Raw genomic sequence first — 22355 nt, 5'->3', positions numbered from 1 at the left:
CCGTTAAACTAAAATATCTTATACCTTTCTTTGTAGCAATGCCTAATTTTTTTTAAACCCAGCAGCCTAACGCATTAATTAGACCCTTAAGCATTACATCAGTATGGGATCCAGTTCTGGTGAACGCGCTGGCTGCATGGATGCTTTCATGGTTGCTCCATAGGTAACAAGTTTATGAATGAATCCTTAATTAAAGCATCCCATCATTTAGGATGATTTGCACTATCTGATCGAGTAAATTTTAACTTTAACTAACATAATTTTTAACTTTTTACTTCACTTTTATATTAATTATGGGATTTTTAATGAAAGGTAATGTTAATGTTAGTTTAATTAAATATCCATAGAAACCTGATTTTTATTATCATAATTATGATACATTTCAGTGAATAGAGTTACTTAAAGTAACTAAAACAACATTTTATATGATTTATTATAGCTAATTTTATTACACTTTTTGTTACATGCTAAGAACTTTAAAAATGATTAATATTAAATTCATGAATAGGTGACCCTTGAATTATATAGATTAAAATTTTACTATTCTGTTTATACTCAGAAATTGTTTTAGCTAAATATACTGGGAAAATGTTCGAAGGTATACTATACTGCAATTTTGGTAAAAGGAACCATGAAATAAACTACAAAGTACTAAAATGCTTTAAAAAATAAGGTATAACGTAAATGTGTAAAACTCATTCATATGTTAATCTAGTTCTTTATCATTTGATTTTACAAAGTACTAAAAATCTGTTATAAAAAGTTAAATATTCTGAGACAGCATACAGAATCATCAAAATATTGTATATTTTACCTAAATTTGAGAATCCACTGTGGCTCAACATTTCCAGTTTTTAATTTTTGCGTGTGTTTTGTAATGGTCTTTTTTGATTACCAAATAACCCACAAACGAAAACTAAAATTTTGGGGATTATTGAGATATAAGCGTTCTGCTAAAGTATGTTTTGCGTCTTAATTTTTTTTTCCTTGAGCCCGTCATTGAGGAAAGTAGTATTACGTTAACAAACACTTATGTTGATTCAGTAGAATATAGGCTAGAGTAGCACAAATAAATCTTATCCACTGTAGGTACCTTGCTTTTTAGACAATAATGATAATCACCATCTGTTTATTTTAGCCTTGAGTGTAATAGAGAAATCACGAATAGAAATTGAAATAAGAAAAAGGGAGAGAAGGAAAAATCAAATATGTAGGATTTACAAATTTTTAATTTCTGAGATAGGCTAGGTTCTGAGATCTGAGAAGGCTGAATTCTGGAGAAGATAATGGTTTTCAGTTTAACAAAGTACAGCATTCTTAGGCAAAAGTCGAACTGTATATGTCGAACAAACAATTATGTTTAAATTCAAAACGGCAAATGTTTTGAACAAGCCTAATCCATCAAAAATGCTTATCTAACCACGCAAGGCAGCACTAAATTGTAAGAATGGCGATGAATGGACAGCTTGTGCAAAAAGAATTAACATGCGAATAATGGATAAAGATTTTTATTCTGTTTTAATCAGTTATCTGGGATTCTTTCTATTCTACTAATCAACTAATTTTTTATGCATTATTTATTAGTGGAATTTTCAAAGTGTTATTTAAAGCCACGCAACAGAAATTGAAATGGTGAGTTGATTAGCTCAATTCGGAATGCAATTAAACTCGATTCATCTTCATTATCTTCCAAAGAATCTGTGCCTTAGGTAAGATCTAGTACAAAAATAAACTCATAAATACATATGCTTCTATACTACTTTAAAATGCGAAATTTTTAAAGTTTGTTACTTTAGAATAGGGTTGTCGAAACCGTATAGTGATAGTTAGTAACGCTGACTGTCATACCGATAGACCCGGGTTCGAATCCTGGAAAAGTCATGGATGTTTGCAAGTGTAAAATGTCTTTACAACAAGGGAACCCTCAAAGTACATGACGAGTCGAAAATCTTCTCGAATGGTCGATAACAGCTGATAAAGTATGGGAGAGCCTACTCTTCAGGGGTGTTTTTCCTCGCACTATTACCAGGGTGTCTGGAATGTACAGATCCCGGCCTCAGATACGTTTTAAAACGGGCACTTCAAGGTAATTATCCTGTTCCATCTTGCCTTGTAACCATAGTAACAAAAGCTCACAATATTTTTTTTACTTGATTTTTATTCAGTGTACTTCTATTCACGAAAACACACTAATGAAGGCTGACTTGAGCTATAGTCTTCAAATAATGTAGGTAAAATGAGTCCTGTGCAATGATCACAACACGTGTTACATTCGTAATGACAGAGAGAGGAAAAATTCTTGCTGTGTCTATTTTAAAGTAACAAACTACAAAAATGTAAAGTTAATCAGATATCTTATCATCTTATCTCCCCTTTCAATTACACTAATCACAAACTTAAATGATGGTTTAAAATAAATATATTTTTTAACACATCAACCTGACAGGGATATAAAGCTGAAAATTAAAGTAGAACCAAGCCTCCGGACTAACTCCCGAAATGAATACGGATTGCAGAAGCTAAAGCTGATATATCAGTGGAAGCAACAAAGTAAAGTCAGCAAGGCTGTCAAAAGCTCTCTCGAAAACTCAAGAACTCTACGCTTCAAAATTTGCATTATGGTGGAATTTAACAAATGACTCTGTAGTAAAACCAGAATAATAAGATAACTAGATTAATTAATGTAAAATCTTTTAATGCAATGCTTAATGTTTGTGTAATTCCTTATCGTAATGACATTTTTATAGTTAGTGACTTAAATGAAAATTTTTTAGGCCATAAGGTCTCATTTAAGTTCTTTAACCATTTATTTTATGCTAATCATCCCTCCTATCTTCCTGATGTAAATTTTGCTGGCAGAATGTAAATTTCTAGCTAACGCAATATTCAAATTAGGTAGAAAGAAAAGAGTACTTAAACGAAGGTTTTAGAAGGTAGAATCAGAGCATGTTCTCCCTTCTAAAGGCCACGCTGCTAATTTAATTTTCCTTAAGAGTAGTTCTGCAGCGTTGTGTTCTTCTCGCCATTAAGCTTGTTACGCCGACCTCAGGTCAGAGCCAGCTCGTGCGTTGTTCCAATTGTGCAGCCATTAGGCTACTTTTCTTAGTTTTAGTTAATCTATTATATTTGATTTGAGCCATAACTGTTGGCCTCTGTAAGCACGAGTGGTACCATCTGTTAACGTTTTAATTGAAATAAATAAAAGAGTCCTTTACACATTTTTCCTTTCTCTGTGGTACTTACAAGACATAGCGATAATTCGCTTTTAGTCTTAAGATTTCTCCTACATTTGATTTTCCCAAAGAATACGAGACTCTATAACCCTTATTCTTCGCTTTATTCCTTACCTAAGGAAGAACATCTGAATACCTTCATTGAATACTTGATGGATTATTTCATTGTACACTGATGTTAACATTTTCTGTTCATTTGCCATTATTTGGTACAACAAATATCTCTAGTTACTTGTCACTAGTTCGGGCTTTTACTGCTTGACAGATTAGTTAAAAGAAATTACATGAGCTGCGATAATTCGCAATCCTTAACCAGGTAGGCAGTTGACGAATTCGAGTGGATAGAGTAGATAATAGTAATAGTGATGAGTTAAACGTAGTCGTCATACGGGGGAAGATACTAGTGACTAGGATGTGCGAATGAGAAGGCTAAGATAATCTATTAACCAATCAACTATTTGTGTTCATCAGGTCACTTCGTCTGTAGTTCGCATGTCTACCTGCTCCAGGTTTTAGCTTCGAGGTTTATCTTCTGCTGTAGCATTATGAAAAAGGCTTGCAGTATAATAGTATGTTAAAGGGCTTGCAGTATAATAGTACTCACATACTTTATCTTCTTTCTCCAAGACAGTCGAACTATAAAACTGATTTAAGACTTTTTGTTTCAGATTTTATGTCGTACTTTTCTGCATAAAATAACGCTGAAGATATTTCCGTGCTAAGACTTCTTTTGTTCGTAAAAGCGAAAATTCTCATCATATTTCTTTCAGCGGATGCAAAAGATGTTAAGGTAGGACTTGAGCGCACAAAAGAAATGGAGTAAGATAAATTCTGTAATGAGGAGCATATTTGTATTGCTCATATTTCTATCCATGATTCAATGAATTTATTGAAATGATTGCATCTAAGTTCCTTCTTGGACAGTTTAAATGCATGTGTATAATCACGAATGGCCGCGGAGAGAAAGAAATGGGCATTTGCGTTATCTCCAAAATCGAGTAAAAATGTGTTTTTTGTATTTCAGGCATATATAGTAGATGTGTTTTGTATTAATACAATATTTTATTCTATGATAAAATTATGAAGCACCAAAATTAAATCATTAAATTAAAATATATTTAATTTTGGTTGTCATTATTTATTTTCAATCTTTGCCGCCCCGAAGAAACTTTTCTTTGGCTGCTCATATACATCACAGTAAAGTAACAAAAAAATAGTGTCCTTTTATATTTTTCAGGTTTAAATTTGTAAATATAATGGCGTCCCTTGATGCGATCACGGTTGTTATTCAGATATTATTATCGATTTGCCGAAGTCCCGCCCGTTCATATACGAAAACATAGAAAATATCTCTCTTATTGCGCTGAACAGTTTGGTTAATATGATCAAACTATTATAGAATAAAATTTTTGAACTAAAGGTTAAGTTGCCTAATAAAAGATAAATCCGCAGAATCAAAGATCAAAGAGATTATAGAAATTATAAAAGATCAAAAGAGAAAGAATGATCAAAACAGATTATAGAAATTGCCCAAGTGGCAGAGAAATGCCGCCAATACCTTGGTTTCTATTTCAATCATTTAAAATTAGACATAAAAAGCAACCTTAGTTTGACATAGGTTTTAAATATCTCTCTCGAGTTTGAGAGCAATCAGACATAAGTCTTTTTTTTCTTCCAAAAAAAATTCTGCAGATTTTTTTCTGTTTCTTTGAAAAACATTTTCCCGAAAACATCTATGGCAAACATCTATGGCATTCTTTCGCTTAATTTAAAATTTTACATTGGCGTGTTTTCTTCCTTTTCAAAGAATTTCCAGAAACATTATAAACAGTTCATAAGTAAGCTTTTGAAAGATATTATGAACAATTCATAAACAAACTTTTGCATTTTCTTAATTAAAATGCTATAAAAATACCTATTTATATATTTCTTGATATTTTTACGCTAAATAAGTTAAATTCCATTACTATATTTTGAAGGATTTTATTTTTCATCCTTTGATGTTAACCCGCGAGAACTCACACCGGGTATGACATGGCCGATCCATTTTCATTCAACGTTTTTGTTATTTTCTCGTTATAGGATTAGGCCAGAATTTCGTGTAGCTGTATTCAAGGTAACATTCTTTCAGCAGTGGGAAATCTAGTTCAGCTCTAAAAATAGATTTTGAAAAACAGGTGTCCAGGTATGTCATACCCATGCTAGTCCTTGCGTCAGTCAGATTTTTCGGTTTTTCTCTCAGTTTTGTGAACTATGACGCGCTATTTGAATTACGACGAAGAAAATGAATATTTTCGGCACCTTATCGAGACTGTTTCTAGTGATGATGAACCTATATCTGATGATAGTGTTGCCTCTGAGGATGAAGAATATACTGTAGCAATCACTATTCTTCTACTGAAATTGAGACAGAAACAAAAGATGAAAGTTCACTGTCACCAACTGATTTTTATATTGGTAAAGAAAGTTACAAAATGGCAGAAGGAAAAATACCGTCAAAATGTTAGGAAGCCTTCAAGGAATATAATTAGCAAGCTTTCAGGTAATACAGCTTATTTAAGAGATTTCGCTTCTCCCGTAGATGCATGGAATGTTGTTTTCGATAGCAACAAGCTAAATATGATGGTGCAATGCACAAACATTTATATCGAATCGATTCAAGAACGTTTTACTCGAGAGCGAAATGCAAAAAAGATAAATGAAATCGAAATCAAAGCATTTCTTGGATTGCTATACTTATGTGGAACTCATAAATCATTGCACACTAATTTGAAGGATTTGTATGCCACGGATGGAAACGAGATTGAAATACTTCCTAAAACCATGAGTCGCACTCGATTCCTCTTTTTGATGAGATGTCTACACTTTGACAATATCAATGATCATCAAAGCAATCGATAAATTGGCTCCTATCAGAGATTTTTTTGAAACATTTGTTACAAATTGTGAAAATGCATATACTGTTGGAGAATTCGTCACAATTGATGAAAAACTTGTAGGGTTTATATTTATTTTAACTAACATTTATTTTAAGTTTAAACTACCTTTCCTGTCAAGCCTTACTTTTCCCTGGAACTGCCAATGCCAGAGTATGTAAATTTTAGTTGAACGCGCAAGGATTCAAATTATCAGCGGAAGTATTCTGAGTTAAATAGAAAGGAAACGAGTTCGAGGTGTGCTGTTCTTACTTCACGAGCGCGGAGGTAGTTAGCCAGAAATTGAAGAACCCCGCGTTTCGGCCTGTGTGCTTGCCTTGAAGAATTGTTAATCGTTCAACGTGATCTTCAAGTTTGTTGAATTAGCAGCGGTATTGTAAAACGCGGTGAGGTTAGTTACTTTTAGAGAGCCTCGTAGTTAGAGTCTTGTTATTAGTTTCTTTTCAGGTTCTTATTTTTATTTTACCGCCGAGTTGGCGTAGTTTGTGAGCGTCAAGAGCACGCACTTGTAATTTATTACGTTGAATAAAAAGGGACTTAAACCCTTAGCAAGACTCTGTCATTTATCCAGTTTCAACAGTCACCTCTTGGTTGCGTGCAAGTTGGAGGCGCGCAACTCTACATTGGCGACCGAGCACTTATCGAACTGAAATGGCCGAAAATCGGATGGAAGCCGCTGGACAACACCAAGAAATGGCAAGCCAATTGGAATGATTTGGATACCTGCTCCAGACTTTGAGAGCGTCAATCAAGCCAAACGTCAATTTCGACGGAAAAAATTCGGTGGCGATATTTCTAGAAGGCCTAGAAAATCACGTTCAGCTCTACCCTGTGCCTGGAAGACAAAAAGTTGCCATCGCCACATCCGCACTAAGAGGACAGGCCGTGCTATGGTGGAAGAATATAGGCAAATTTTTATTAGGGGAATTTGGAAGCCAGACATATAGATTTGAAAATTTCAAAAAATCGTTAGTAAAGGCCTTCCCCATAGTGAAAGATCGAGCAAGGCTGGAAGCCGAACTATATAGTTTCTATCAACGGGATACAGAAGAGTTGACGGACTTTATTCTACGAAAAATTAAGCTGACGGATATGCTGTATGGGAAGAAACCCGATGCGGAGATTATTCAAATAATCTTACCAAGATTGTTACCTGCTGTTCAAGACTACTTCGAAATTAGAAACCCAAACACATTGCAGGAGCTCTTCGAATTGGCGGTCAAGTTTCAAAATCGCAGAATAGCGGAAAAAGCTAGAGGGGCAACGTATTCTCAAAGTACCCGAAGGAAATCTTCAAATGAGGAAACCAGAAATGCAAATCGCTCTTATGGGGGAAAGAGCTATCAAGCTAACTAATCGAACCTCGAAGGTCAAGGCCCAAAAAGAAAATTTGAAAATAAACATCCGCGTACCCAGAAGGCACAAATTGAAAGGAAAGCTTTCAACGAGTAGAGGGGCCTGTGAAAGGGAGGGTCCAGACCCCGGAAGTTTTAAAAAAACCCTCATAAAGACTTTTAAATACGGTCATCGTAAAAAACTCACATCTACCAATTATACAAGTCCTGGTTGGCGATGTACCAGTAGAAGCCCTCGTCGATACAGGAGCAGAAGGAAATTTTATGAGCGAAAATTTCTTCAAAAAGAATTTTTATAGGGTATGATTATTTAAAACCAAAAATACGGAAATTATAGCGGCGCAAGGAAAAACATGTCACTGCATCGGGAAATTATCATTAAACATACAGGTAAAAGAGGAAAGCCTCAAAGTATTAATTTTTCTAGTGAAGAATCTGCAAAATCCTCTTATTTTAGGTATGGACTTTTTAAGGGCCGAGAGGGCCAAGCTGAATTTTCAAGACAGTTCCGTGGTGCTGGAGATGGACCAGAGGGTGGTGGAACCTGTGGAGAAACCGCAAGTGGACCTTAGCCATCTGAATGACCATGAAAGTCAAGCCATCCAGCAAGTGGTGAGTAATTTTTCTAACTTGTTTTCAGAAAAGCCTGGTAGTTGCCAAATAGTTACGCATAAGATACAATTAACTGCCGAAAAACCTTGTAGGATTTAAACTTACCGCTATGACAAACAAAAAGACGTAATCATCGAAGAACATATTCAGGAGATGTTAAAGAATAAAATAATAACGCCCATAAATAGTGAGTACGCGAGTCCAGTCGTACTATGTAGGAAAAAGAACGAGTTTCCTCCTTCGGATAAAAGGGCTTGGAGGTTTGCTATCGATTACAGAAAACTAAATAGTATTACTAAATTCCCAGTTTACCCTTTGCCGGTTATAGAGGAAATTATTAGACAGATCAAATCGACAAGATACATGTCTACTTTGGACTTAACGTCTGGCTACTATCAAATAGCTATGAGACCCGAAGACATACATAAAACCGCGTTTATAACAAAATCGGGCACTTATGCATTTTTACGCATGCCCTTTGGGTTGTGTGGGGCCCCATCAACATTCCAGAGAGCTATGGACATTGTTCTAAAGCCTGTCCTAGGAAAATCAACTTTAATCTATCTAGATGATATAATTATAACGAGTAGTACGTTGGAACAACACATTAATGATCTAGAAGAAGGTTTTAAATTATTAAAAGAGACCGGTCTTACAATTAACGCCTCAAAATGCAAATTCGCAACTAAAGAACTTAAATATCTCGGTTATAAAATTTCGCAAAAGGATATAGAAACGCAAGATTCAAAAATAAAAGCCATCAAGAATTTCCCACCGCCCAACACCGCCAAGAAACTTTCTTCTTTCCTTGGGTTATGTTCTTATTATCGGTCTTTCATAAAAGATTTCGCTAATATTGTTGAACCACTCTTAGTAATCAAAAGAAAGAGAGGTAAATTTACGTGGACAGCGGAAGCAAATACAGCATTTGAAAGATTAAAAGAAGCGCTCATCAATGCCTCTGTTTTAAAATTCCCGGAGGGGGACGAAAACCTGGAAATTGCAGCAGATGCGTCAGACTATGCGGTGGGTGCGATTCTTATGCAAAATAGCCATTTTTTGGCATTTTTAGTAAAACGTTGAATCAGACACAAAGGAATTATACAGCTACAGATAGAGAAACATTAGCCGTATTAATGGCTGTACACAAATTTCGAGTTTATTTCGTCAAAGCGCCAGTAACAGTCTTTTCGGATCATGCGGCTGTTGGTAGACTTTACTCGGGGAAAAACTTAACGCCCAGGTTAATAAGATGGGCTTTAAAATTCCAAGAATATAATCTCAGAATAAAATATAAACCGGGGAAGGAAAACAATGTAGCTGACACACTTTCTCGTATAAAACTGGACGATGAAGGAAATTAACTTAAATGCGCTGTGTTGACTTCAAAAATTTATATTCTAGAGATACGATTATCACTGAACTGAAAGCTGATCCTGAATTTGGAAATATCTATGCATATTTGAAACACCCCGAAAGCTTTGAGCACACAGATATCCATGCGATAAGAAATAGAGCAGAAAACTATGAAATAATAGATAATTTATTATTTTATACGAAAACAACAAACGAAAATCTCGAGTACAAACCAGTCATCCCAGTTTCGCTTCGATTAAGCATTTTGAAGGAATTACACGACGCGAAAACAGCGGGTCATTTAGGGCTCAGAAAGACTTTAAAAAGGGTACGCGAGGCGGTATATTTCCCGCAATTATACAAAATAGTAACTGCGTATGTCAGGTCCTGCAATCAATGTCAGTTAATAAATGATATTAATTACAGCCCGGCAGGATACTTAAATAGCATTCGCGCTACATTTCCGAATGAAATTTTAGGCAGAGATCTTCTTGGTCCATTCCCCCAGAGTGAGTTAATAAAAATCGTTTTCTTTTAGTAATTGTAGATCATTTTTCAAAATGGACAGAAATTGTTCCACTTAAACGCGCGTCAGCCAAAACAGTCGCAGATGCATTCTTACACAGATACATTTTAAAATACGGTGCACCGATAAAAGTCATTAGCGATAACGGAAAACAATTCATTAGTCAAATATTTGAAAACATATGCAATGGACTTGGCATACGTCATATCAAAATGGTTCCGTATAGACCACAGGCAAACATAGCAGAAAGAGTGAATAAAAACATAGTAAAAATAATTCGCAGTTACGTGAGCACACATCACAAGCGCTGGGATGGCTACATAAATGAATTAGCTTATGCTTTAAGAACGGCAAATCACGATACTACGGGAAAAACCCCAGCAGAATTATTTTTAGGCCAAACGTTAATTCCGCCTTTAGATAAATTATTCTTTGTGCAACAGAGAGCAAGAGTTTAAACAGAAAGATGTGCAAAAACTTATTGATCAGGCGCTTAAAAGCTCGGATACGGCAAGAAATAAGCAAAAAGCGTATTATGATAGAAAACGCCGTGAAGCAGATTTTAAAGTTGGGGATAAAGTATTGAAGCGGAAATTTTCTTTATCAAGTGCCCCAGACAATTTTACGGCAAAGCTAGCTCCAAAATTTGAAGGCCCCCTATGTAATTCAGGAAATCAAAGGAGTCGTATTATACCTTAAGAACGAGAGAGGGGAAATCTGTAAAGCAAGTCCCGACCAGGTGAAAAAATACTATAATCCAAATGATTTTGAAATCCTTAAAAGTTCCTTGCAGGGCTCAAGTCTAAACGAAGTAGAAGGTCCAGAAATAACAACAACTGTTCCACCACCCAAGAAGCAGAGAACTGAAGAGAGACCTAGCCCTTCTACAACCCGGACGACGGTACCAAAAAGAAAAAATAAAAACTTTCAAACTCCAGCATTTAAGAAAAACAAGAATACAGATGCACCGCGTAAAGAAACCGTGGTAAAGAGGAAAACACCATCTACAACGTATCGCAGGAGAAATTATACATCAAGGAGAACGCTCCCAGGGCCAGAGAGTCAGGTGCCAGCAAGGCCGCCGTTCAGGAAACTGAAACGGCAACAGGAGGAACGAAAATACCAGGAACAACAGAAGAAATTCAAGAAGGACTCCAGACCGGAGGACGTCAAGACCAGCCGTCCAATGGAAAAACGGAAACGACAACAACCCGACGATTACTCCGCCAAGAGGCCAGCATGCAGAGGACGCAAAAGAAAAACTAATGTGGACGACACTCGGAGGTCAGTAAGGAGAAGATTGACGTCCATGAAACCTAAAACTTGGGAACAATATTGCCAGAAAAGAATGACGGAGTTTCAATCATCGAAAACTCAAAGGTAAGTTAAAATCTTCTATAATTTTTTTTTCACTTTTGTTCCGAAATGTTATGCATAAGTACGAAGTTCTATGTTTTGACGAAAGTCAATATGTCTCGGTTGAGACTTAGTTTTGTTTTACTTTATTTAGCTAAGGCAAAAGTATTATTTTCTTTAAGTATAAAAGCTAAAAACAAGCATTTTCTGTTGGTCGAAAGACTAATTCTGTTATGTTAAAGCCAAAATTTGGCCGAAGATAAAAATAACTTCGTATTCTTGTATTAATAAGAATTTTAGTTTCAGTGCCGCCAGCTTGGCGAAGAATGAGTAAAGTAAAAATTTATTTTCTCTTATTCATTTTATGGTAAATTGTAAAAATCATATGTATTAAAATTTTGTAAATGTACGTAAATACTTGAATGTTATGTAAAAGTAGAATTTAGTCTAGAAGCATAAAATTTTAGATGCTAAAAGTAAAATGCTCAAAAGCAATGAATTCAAAATTTAAGTATTAAACTGTAGATAAAGTCATGCTTTAGAGCGAAAGCCTGCATGTTTAAAGATGAATGAGGGGGAAGTTAGAATGAATGTGTTTTGTAGGGTTCTCCACCTACACTTGAATTTCTAAGAATGTTAAAGTAGCTCATCGAGTTGTAGAATGTCGAGTAAGGTGTGTCTATTTGGTCGTTGAATTCTAACAAATCATGGTGGTTAGGGGAAGTGTTGTAAGACTAAAACACGAATATTCCCGTTTGACACCACACATGGTGGAGAGCCAGGGTAAAGTTAAATTAATGCTTGAAAAATTGAATGAATGTGAATTAAGCAATAACTAAGGAAAACGAATCGTTTAAAAACAAAAATTTATTGTGTCAAGAAAGTGTAAATTATAATGTATTTAGAAAGATACTGATACTTATTCCTTCCAGATGCTGGAAGGAAAAGGCCAAGATTGATTGATGAAGTCCAGGAAAAGTTGCTGTAAGAACAGAGAGTTATAAGTATACACAGAAATTTAGTATACAAGTTGTTACATAAGATTTTTTTTGTGTGAACGAGGCTCTCGAGAGTTATTTCAGAATTATAGATACTAAAAACAGGTCGTTTGTAGGACCTGCTTCCAAGTTTACCAAATTCTGGCAGCGGCAAATGTAGGGTTTATATTTATTTTAACTAACATTTATTTTAAGTTTAAACTATCTTTCCTGTCAAGCCTTACTTTCCCCTGGAACTGCCAATGCCCGAGTATGTAAATTTTAGTTGAACGCGCAAGGAATCAAATTATCAGCGGAAGTATTCTGAGTTAAATAGAAAGGAAACGAGTTCGAGGTGTGCTGTTCTTACTTCACGAGCGCGGAGGTAGTTAGAAATTGAAGAACCCCGCGTTTCGGCCTGTGTGCTTGCCTTGAAGAATTGTTAATCGTTCGACGTGATCTTCAAGTTTGCTGAATTAGCAGCGGTATTGTAAAACGCGGTGAGGTTAGTTACTTTTAGAGAGCCTCGTAGTTAGAGTCTTGTTATTAGTTTCTTTTCAGGTTCTTATTTTTATTTTACCGCCGAGTTGGCGTAGTTTGTGAGCGTCAAGAGCACGCACTTGTAATTTATTACGTTGAATAAAAAGGGACTTAAACCCTTAGCAAGACTCTGTTATTTATCCAGTTTCAACAGTCACCTCTTGGTTGCGTGCAAGTTGGAGGCGCGCAACTCTACAAACTAGAAACTTTTCGGGGGCGGTGCCGATTGAGGCAGTATATGCTCAAAAGTCCTGCTAAGTATGGCATCAAGATATTTGCACTAGTAGATTCTAAAGTATTTTATACCTGAAATATGGAGAATTATGCTGGTCAACAACCTGATAGACCCTTCAAAATAGACTGTAGTTCGAAAGCCATTGTGATGCTGTTGATGACAAAACTTTTCAATTCTGGACGCAACTTGACAACTGACAATTGTTATAAGGGATATGAACTAGCACAAGAACTTTTAAAAAAGAAAATTACAATAGTTGGAACACTTAGACAAAATAAAAGAGAAATACCGCCTGAATTTTTGGTGAAAAAGGAGTTCTACTCTTCAGTCTTCGGATTTCAAAAAGAAACAACAATTTTTTCATATTCTGCGAAAAAGAACAAGAATGTAGTTATGTTATCCACAATGCATACTGATGATAAAATAGACGAAATGACCATGGAATTGAAAAAGCCAGATATCATCTCATTTTATAATCTTACAAAAGGAGCTGTGGACGTTGTCGACGAAATGGCTTCAGCATACACTCTATGCTGCTGAATGTGGCTGCTATTAATGCCAGGATTTTGTTGATGTCCATGAAACATCCTACCACACAGTTCAGAAACAGACGTTTCTTTTTGAAGATATTCGGATTCGTTCTTTCAGAGCAACACAGAAAACGTAAGCCTGAAAGAAAAACAACTTATGCTAGCATTTCTAAGGAACTGGAAATCGTTAATAGCGAACCGCCTGTAAAAAAACTCAAAGGAAATTATAAACGATGTGCATTTTGTCCATGTAATAAGGACAGAAAAATCAAGGTTTATGTGTCAAAAATGCAAAAAAAGTCTCCATGTATGTGAAAAAAGTATGCATAATTAAATTCACTAAAATTCTTTAATCTATTATTTTTAATACTTAATTATATTTGGTTTGCTTATAAAAAGCATTACTTCATATTTCAGGAGCACAAATGCACTAGGGTATGAGATACCTGGCGCGAGTTCTCGTGTTTGAAAATGAGTGCATGTTCTCGCGGGTTAGCATTCGGTAAATGTTACCAAAATAGTCGTGGATAAACGAGATCGCATTAAGCAGCACTTAATGTATCATAAAAAGAAAAGCAAATTATATCATTGATTTAATTTTTTAATAGGGCATGAAGAAACCTTTTACTGAGGTTATCAAAACTCACATTGGAGACTGCCATGCTATGGGTCAGAAACCACTGACTTTTCTTCGACAGGTAAAAAAGTACATCATATTCTGATAATTCTGATATTTTTAGAAATTGTTTTGAAAATAATCACACCATTCTATTAACTATAACCTATAAACAGATATGCATTTAGCTTTTAGTGAATGACAGCTCTTATTTTCTTGTACTGTGCTCAGGGTGACCGTAGGCTGCGCTGATGGGACAACGTCATGTAAAGATTAGTAACTGACTAGTTTGCGATTTGTTTAGATTGCGTATTACTTACTGCATATAGAACTAAAAAATATTTTTTATAAATCTATGGGATGCTCTATTAACAATACGTAAACACACTGAAAACAAAGAAACAAATATTGAAAGTAAATTTATTGCAATCATTATGTGTGGATCTTGCTATTAGTAAGAGTCTCTTGAGAGTTTAAGAGCATTCTAACCAGTTGCTCAGTCTGAAAACAACCTACAGACTAAACTGGTCGCGCCTTCTTAATTTCTCGGTTATTTTTGTCCTCTGATTCATTATAGTTGAAACGATATCAGAGAAGCAACTGGATCATTGATCCGTCAGCTTTTCTGAAATCGAGAGGCTTTGATGACAAATACAGTGCAAATCGCTAAACTTTCTTGACACTGGTCGTGTAGTTTACGAAAGACCCGGCTATTTAATGCATACTTCATGACAGTTGTTTTGGAGTGATCGGTAAAGCGCCAAATGGTCCTCACTTTTTGTCCTTCTAAGGCTTTCGAGGATTTTGCATCGCAGTTCTTATTGTCGACTCATAGATGTCGCCATGAGTAACCATTTAAAGTCCGAAGGCTCAGAGATGGCGAGCCATAAAGAAACAACTACTCCGCGGCCGCCATATGCTATTTATGCACTTCTGGTGTTGGACTTAAAATTCTTTTGTAAAATTTAATAATCATTTTTAATTACAGTTCATTACCTCTTGATTAGGCATATTTCAACAAATTGTTACTACTTTTTGAAGATTCTTTTATGATATAAAATTGTTTTATGATATAATTTTTTTAATTATTTTCAGGTGTTAACACTATGTGCATATCCAGTTTTGATGAAAGATGAGGGATTTCCAGATGATGTGAAGGAAAGAGCACGTGATATTCTTAAATTCTGTGGAGGGGGAAGTGTTGGTTTGTACAGCTACAGAGTAAATTATTTTTTCTTAATATATGTTAAAGTAGTATAAATATGTTCAAGCTACTTTTGCTATTATAATAAAATACAACAGACAGCTCTCTAAACTTTTTATTTTCCTGTTACATAATTTCCACTATGTGGCTAATTTCAACTAATTACACATATGTGTAATATTTTTTATTCTTAAAATTCATTTCTGCCATCGCAAAATAGTCTGACAAGGCTCTGTTTCTTCAAGCCAGATCTTTCTCAGATTTAATGTTGGTTGATTCGCTCCGGAACTGATTCTAAGAACCAATCAACTTTACTGAGTATATCAGCTTTGATTCTAGAAAACGGAGTGCTAGCTATTTTACACTTCACAGAGAGTTCGTGTTGCAGGCGTGCCAGGAACAGAGAAGTGCTATTCGTTCACAAATTAATTCCTTTACTGGAAGAGCAAAAGCATGATTGGCGAGAAAAAGAATGCAGCTCTTATTAGAAGCGTGCTAGAAAAGTTCGTTTCTCATTTTACGATAGAAAATAATGTTTATTCTCCCCCAGGTTAAAAGGCAGTTTAATTTTTATCCCTAATCAACTTTTTGAAAACCGTTTATTCTAGAATTTTACTGTCAGTTGTACGTAAAAAGGAGTTTGGGAAAATCTCAGAACTTAGAAAGGAATTAGTTCAGGCAGTTAGCGTTTGATTAAACTTATTCTTCCGCCGTACTATTTGTTCGTTTGTTTCTGCTATTGGTTCTTGCCAGGTTAACTATTCCCGATCCCCCTACTCATCCAATTCTTTCCGCTCTTAGTTCTATTCTCACTAACCTCTCTTGATTTGACTAACGCTCCCACTGTTTTTCATCAAGGTTATTGCTAGCGAATGGTGAATCTTAAAAAAAACAATAACTGATTCAGTTCAGTGAGCGAATGATTCTGATCCGAGCCCATAAAACAGCAATTTTTGTCTATCTTTAGTCAAATTACTTCTGAAAATCAGTAAAGGCAACCGTAAAAGCAGTATTAATCTAACTTTGAACTTTGTCTAATTTTATAGTCTGAATTGTGATGTTTGATATAAAAAGGCAACACATGTGGCAATTTTTTGTGGCAACAATTGAAATACATTGTGCTGAAGGATTAACTTATAAGGTATTTTATGCTAACTGAACAATTTTTATGAGTTGAATCTTTTATTATAACTTTATTTTCCATTACCCCTCACCAGAATGCAAATGAGGTTAAAAATCATTTAAAGTGAGGGTTTTGAATGTTCTAGATACTGGCAACGATGCTTGCACCTTCTCTGTTTCCCAGCTCTGCTAGTTAATATTTCTGCGTTTAGCATTTGCTTGCCGAAGTTAAAATGCGCCATTAAAGTATTTAGCCAGCTTAATCAGGCCAAACTGAGGCTCCGGTAACAATCTTTTTAAACTGTAAATTCAACTTTATGTTGCTTTAATAGCCGCCCAGCTGGTATAATATTCGTGACGCTCACCAGCGATGAGTCCGGATATGAATCCCGAATAAGGCATGGATATTTATAAGAGTATAGAATCTGTGTGTCATGGGGACTCTCAGAAGACATAGCAAGCCGAAAGTTCTCTCGAGGAGTTGGTGATAGGGGAAGAAGATTGGGAGACACTCAGGCTACCACCCATGTTCTCCCAAAAAATTAATGTGGAACTTTAACTTTTAGCTAGGTTCAACAATACCTCACTCACCTATGATGCTACAAAGATGTTTTCCTAACTTCTGCTTATATCTGTTATGCCCAGAAATGGCAAAGTTTTGATTTTAAGCATAACTTATGCCTTCTGTTTAAATACAAGCTTAAATAAAAAAAAGCTTTATTTAAAAACCTTTATAAGACATTGTAATACCTTTTCAGACGGTGTGTAACTCGCTTGGCAGTCTAATAGGGTTTGAGCGATTTTGAGGTAATAATACCTGTTACGTTGCCTGCTATTTACAAAATGATTCAGATATCAAACTTATGTGGTAGTTAGTGTACTTTTCTTCGATTTTAATTTGTGAAGCTGTTGCGTTTATCGCAGCGACAGGAATAATGCTCTCAATGAGAAGTAAACATTTTATTCTAACGCGTTTGTTCTATTAAGAATTGCCAAGTGTAACAGTATTTTTCTGTCAACCACTCGGGAATCATGTTACGTATATACAACAAAACAAACCTTTGTAATAATCTGTATTATTTTATCAGAAGAATACTGAGTATAATATGATCTGCTGTTATTTAATTACATCATAAACTTTTTCTATACAATTTCTTTAACCTGCAGTAATTGAGATTTACAAATTATAGGTTCTTACAGTGACAGTGCGGGTGTAGAGATAATTAAGAAGCATATTGCTCAATACATAGAAAGACGCGATGGCATTCCTACAAACTATTTGGACATTATATTAAGTTCTGGTGCTACTCAAGGTATACAGGCAAGTATTTATTTTTATCCCTTAACTTTGCTAGATGGCAGATGGTCTATATTAAAAAAGGCAAAGAAAAAAAAATGTCTGTTACGTGCACGCACTCAGCTGGTCTTACATGGTCAAAAGGGGAAAAAAATCTTCCCTCCTATCGTTCCATAACACGAAAGAGAGGGAAAGTTTTCTCCTATCTGCATGCGGTGTACCTTATCGCCTTAGGTGGAAACACATTCTTCAGACTTGAATTGGCTCAATTTATTGTTACGTTTTAGGCATTCTAATTAAAGTTTAACAACGTTTAATGAAGTTTTTACTCGAAACATCGTGCACAGTAAAGTTTTTGATTTCACGTATTTCATGATTTATTTCAACTCCACTGCTGACTGTTGTGGACAGTTTGAGCTATGTTGTAAAAATAGTTGATCCACATTCATTTAAACTTTATTTAATATTATTTTTTTATCATTTAAATTCGTTTAATATTACCGCCAAGTCTTAAAATATATGTAGAACTTTAAGATTCGATTTATTCTTCTCTACTTTTTACTTCTCTCATGCCTATATAATTCTTGCGGTAGCTATTTTCATGCGTTCTCTTTTTCAATTCGTTAGAGAATCGGGGACTTACTACATAAAACTTTTAGTAAAACAATGGAAAAAAGTTACTGACAGGGTTTATTGTTTTAATACACAATATACAGAGGCTCAGTATATACTCCAAATACCATTGGCAGAGTACTTATACTATAAATTTTTACAAATGTATCTAAATGTATATACGCATAGCAAATAACGCCAAACGCTTACAAAATGTAATGCAAAGTACAATGCACCTGAATACATTCGAAAAATAATATACTGAATAACACATTCAAAAAAACCAAACGTGGTTTCATATTTACCTTCTTGTACAGCCTATTAAATTAAACACACTTTTTGCTACCCTTCACTGAAACTTTCGAATTATTCTAACTCAATTAACCAATCCCTCAAGGCAAGTTCAAAATGACATCCAAAACTGCTAATCTTGAAATTAAATATCCTGGTCAGTGTTTACCGTACGGAAATCAAACATCTCATACGTGTATCATAATTTTATTTTACCATAACGCATACGAAACTTTCCTAAATATAATTGCAATTAAAAGTTAAAAGGGGGACGTATTAAAAGTTAGGTTTTGCTATTTGCTCAAAAAAAAATTTTTTTAATATTTTATTGGCAAAGCATGAAGATTTTCGTCACTTAAAACACTTTTGTGAATGGAAGTATATGACTACGACAAGAGACTGAGAAAAAAAAGGCCAGGTAAAGACTTTTAAGCAGAGTGAGGAATGAGTTTGTATATATATATATATATATATATAGTGTGTGTGTGCATCCATTTAGTATTTCGGATTGAAATAAAAGGAAGAGGTGCACACTAGATACAATAATAGTTCCATATAAAACACTTCAACGCTCTACGGTTAATTTTTTTAAATTATGTGAGATACGTACATACTGTTACGTATTTGGTATTTAAATAGCTAATGTTAGTTGAATTGTAAATTAAATGGTTTTATTTCCCGCGCAGTGCAGCGCGTGACGAATATTAAAAGAAAGCTAAGCCGGGAAACTGAAAATACAAGAGCGCGTGCATGTAACATTTAATAAATATTTCTTTTTGATTTCGAGAAAGTTCCAGAAAGTTCTCGCGCGGGATTTAAAAATCTTATAAAAAAGAAGTAAAATCTATCAATTCAGTTAGTTAGATGATTAATTAGTTTGTTGTTGTTTAGAAAACTGCTTTCTCTAGCTGTTTTGAATTAAGTTCGCTTGAACGTTTGAGTAGTTAAAAGATAACTACTGTGAGATATTGTAATACTGCACGAATATTTAAGGAGATTTAAGCATTTTTGTTGTGATAATAATAAACTTGTTCCTTTTTCATCGGACTTGTGCATTCAATTCAAACGAACAATATGTACAGATATAACGAAAAAAAATCTCTTTTGAAACCATTTTAAATCCACTTTTACAATTTCTTTTGGGGAAAAAACGTCTTTTACTCTGTGCGATGTACTGACATCACACGGGAAAAAAAGGTCCAAGTGAATTCGGAAACATTCAAAGTAGATTTTTCCGTCGAAATATGATGCCCTAAATTTTCCGCTATTACAATACTTCCGTTACTTTGTACAAGGAAGTAAAAAAATCAAATAAAATATAATAATAATATTATCCAACAATACAGTAATAACAAATTCTGAAGGAAACCTATTATTCAGGGAGAAATATTTATAAATAGGTTAATCTTATGCAAGTGTTTGACAAATACAATTCAATGACATATAAAACTGGGCATGAAAAATATATATTAAAATTATATGATTAAGCATTAAATAAAAATCTTTATCGGAAAAAATCATTTGAAGTAATAGAGTTGTATAATCAATCCAACATCTACAATAAATATTTAGCTTTGAATCTTTTTCAGAATTTTAAACTTTGTGATGTAGCCGTTCCTCAATAGACACTAATGCCGGCTAGCTTTAAAAGGATTTATTAACAGAGCACACAGGAACGGTTACAAACAAAAGAAATATACATAAAAATGAAACATATACCAAATGGAACATCAAACAGTTGAATAACAGAGACATAGTAAACTAACATCATGGCGGCTGGAGTTCGACTGACGTTTTTTCATATCGCCACGAGATGGCATTTAAATAAAATAGTTCGGTTACAGTTCATGAGTTCATGGCGAATAGTTCAATTACACTTAAATAGGTCTGTTACATTAATAATAATAAATATAAATGAATAAAAATAGTTCAATTACACTTAAATAGGTCTGTTACATTCTATCCCTCTGACTTCGTAGACGTCTCGGCAAGAAGTCAGGAACTGACATTTGTCTACTTTGTGCAGCGGGCGGAGAATCAGATGGACGGGCTCCAGTTTGACGAGGAGTAGATTTTGCGTCACCAGCACCTTGTGCAACAGGTGCAGATTCGGATGGTATTACACGTTTCGGGCGTCCTCTTTTAAGGGAACCACTGGAATTGCACGAGCTGAGTTTTGCTTATTTCGATCTTGATATGGTTTCAAGGCTGAAACATGATACTTGCCGAGAATTTTGTCTGGTTCATGAGGATCGGCAATATCATAAGTGGTTGGAGATCTTGTAGTCACTATCACATAAGGACCATCTCTCTTGGGCATGAATTTAGCAGTTTTCTTCAGTGGACCTTTGCTGATTGGGTGACGGGTGACCCAAACTTTATCTCCAGGAACGAATTTCGGTGTTTCTCTTCGTTTTCTGTCAGCATAACGTTTCTGTTTATCTTGATGCAATTCGACCTGTTGTACATTTCTTGCAAAACGTTTCAAATATGGAGTAATTTCGGGAACAAAATTATCGTTCTCAATTACGGCTTTTATATCATGCTTTACATCATCTAAGGTTCGTAACTCTCGTGCAAATTGAAGAAAAGAAGCAGAATGTCCAGTTGAATCACATTTGGCTGTATTCAAAGCAAACCTTATTAATGGCAGTTTATCCTTCCATGACTGATGGTCGTTACCAACAAGTATTGCTAAACGTGGTTTCAGATCTTTATTCTTCCTTTCAACTGGGTTAGATTGTGGGTGATAGACAGGAGTAAGACTTTGATCAATGTTCAAGATATAGCATAGTTGTTGCATAACAGCACTAGTAAACTGGGTACCATTATCACTTATTATTTTCCTGGATAACCCAAATCGAAGGGCAACTTCCTCCAAAAGAATAGTGGCACATTCTCTGGCCGTGGCTTCCTTTAAAGCAAATAGTTCTGTCCACTTCGTAGCACAATCCTGCACAATAAAAATTCATTTTTCACCAGACGGTGTTTCAGGAAGGGGACCGAAAAGATCAATTTACAAGGTTTCAAAACGTTGAGCACAGACTGGAATTTGAAGTAAGCCAGATGGCTTTTGATTAGTGGTTTCTCCCCCTACTTTGAAGACAGTGTGATATTTGTTAAGCAATGCATCAGTTGCAAGCCGTTGGGCTGTAGTTAATTGCTGTCCTTCATTTTCTCGTAGTCGGCAGTTGTTTACAACAACTGGGGTTTCTTCCAGTACTTGGGATTGATGAGGTTTCACGAAGCTATATTTTCTTCGAGGTTCATCAGAAAAGTTCCACTTATTTTCAGCAAGATTTAAAACAATTTTAGCTTTTTGAAGGAAGTCAGTTCCTAACAGAGTCGAGTTATTTTTGGCATCAGGCAACACAAGGAGCGGAGTTTTGAACTCTCTGCCTTCGAGAAGAATGATTTGTTCGGTGCGAAGTACCTCTTTTTCAGATACCAAACCATCAGCGAAAGACACCTGTAGTGTTGTCTTTTCAAATGCTGCATCTTGTTTTTGCAGAATATGATAGAGGGATTCACTTGCAATTGAGTGACTAGCACCAGTG

The 22355-nt window shown here is 35.1% G+C and overlaps 1 protein-coding gene across 6 annotated transcripts in view; it reads left to right on the top strand.

Annotated features, from left to right (window-relative positions):
- LOC118200740 (alanine aminotransferase 2-like) overlaps positions 1-22355 on the top strand; it is a 114460-nt gene that overhangs the window by 1771 nt on the left and 90334 nt on the right. For 4 of the 6 annotated variants that reach the window (XR_015040721.1, XM_085815260.1, XM_085815261.1 and 1 more), the window contains exons 2-4: positions 14265-14354; positions 15368-15476; positions 17789-17919. Coding sequence is in view for 5 of the 6 variants with exons in the window: in XM_085815260.1 (XP_085671386.1) it covers positions 14265-14354; positions 15368-15476; positions 17789-17919 (330 nt within the window). In the remaining variant the exon portion in view is untranslated. Of the gene's footprint in view, positions 1-8031; positions 8137-14264; positions 14355-15367; positions 15477-17788; positions 17920-22355 lie in introns of those variants that run through there. The other 2 variants (XM_085815264.1, XM_085815263.1) reach the window with 2 other exon arrangements.

The sequence above is a fragment of the Stegodyphus dumicola genome, chromosome 4, assembly GCF_044657685.1.
Source record: "Stegodyphus dumicola isolate Sdum_Otavi_A_Nest chromosome 4, ASM4465768v1".
Taxonomy (NCBI): Eukaryota; Metazoa; Arthropoda; class Arachnida; order Araneae; family Eresidae; genus Stegodyphus; species Stegodyphus dumicola.
This window is presented reverse-complemented; position numbering and strand designations above follow the sequence as displayed.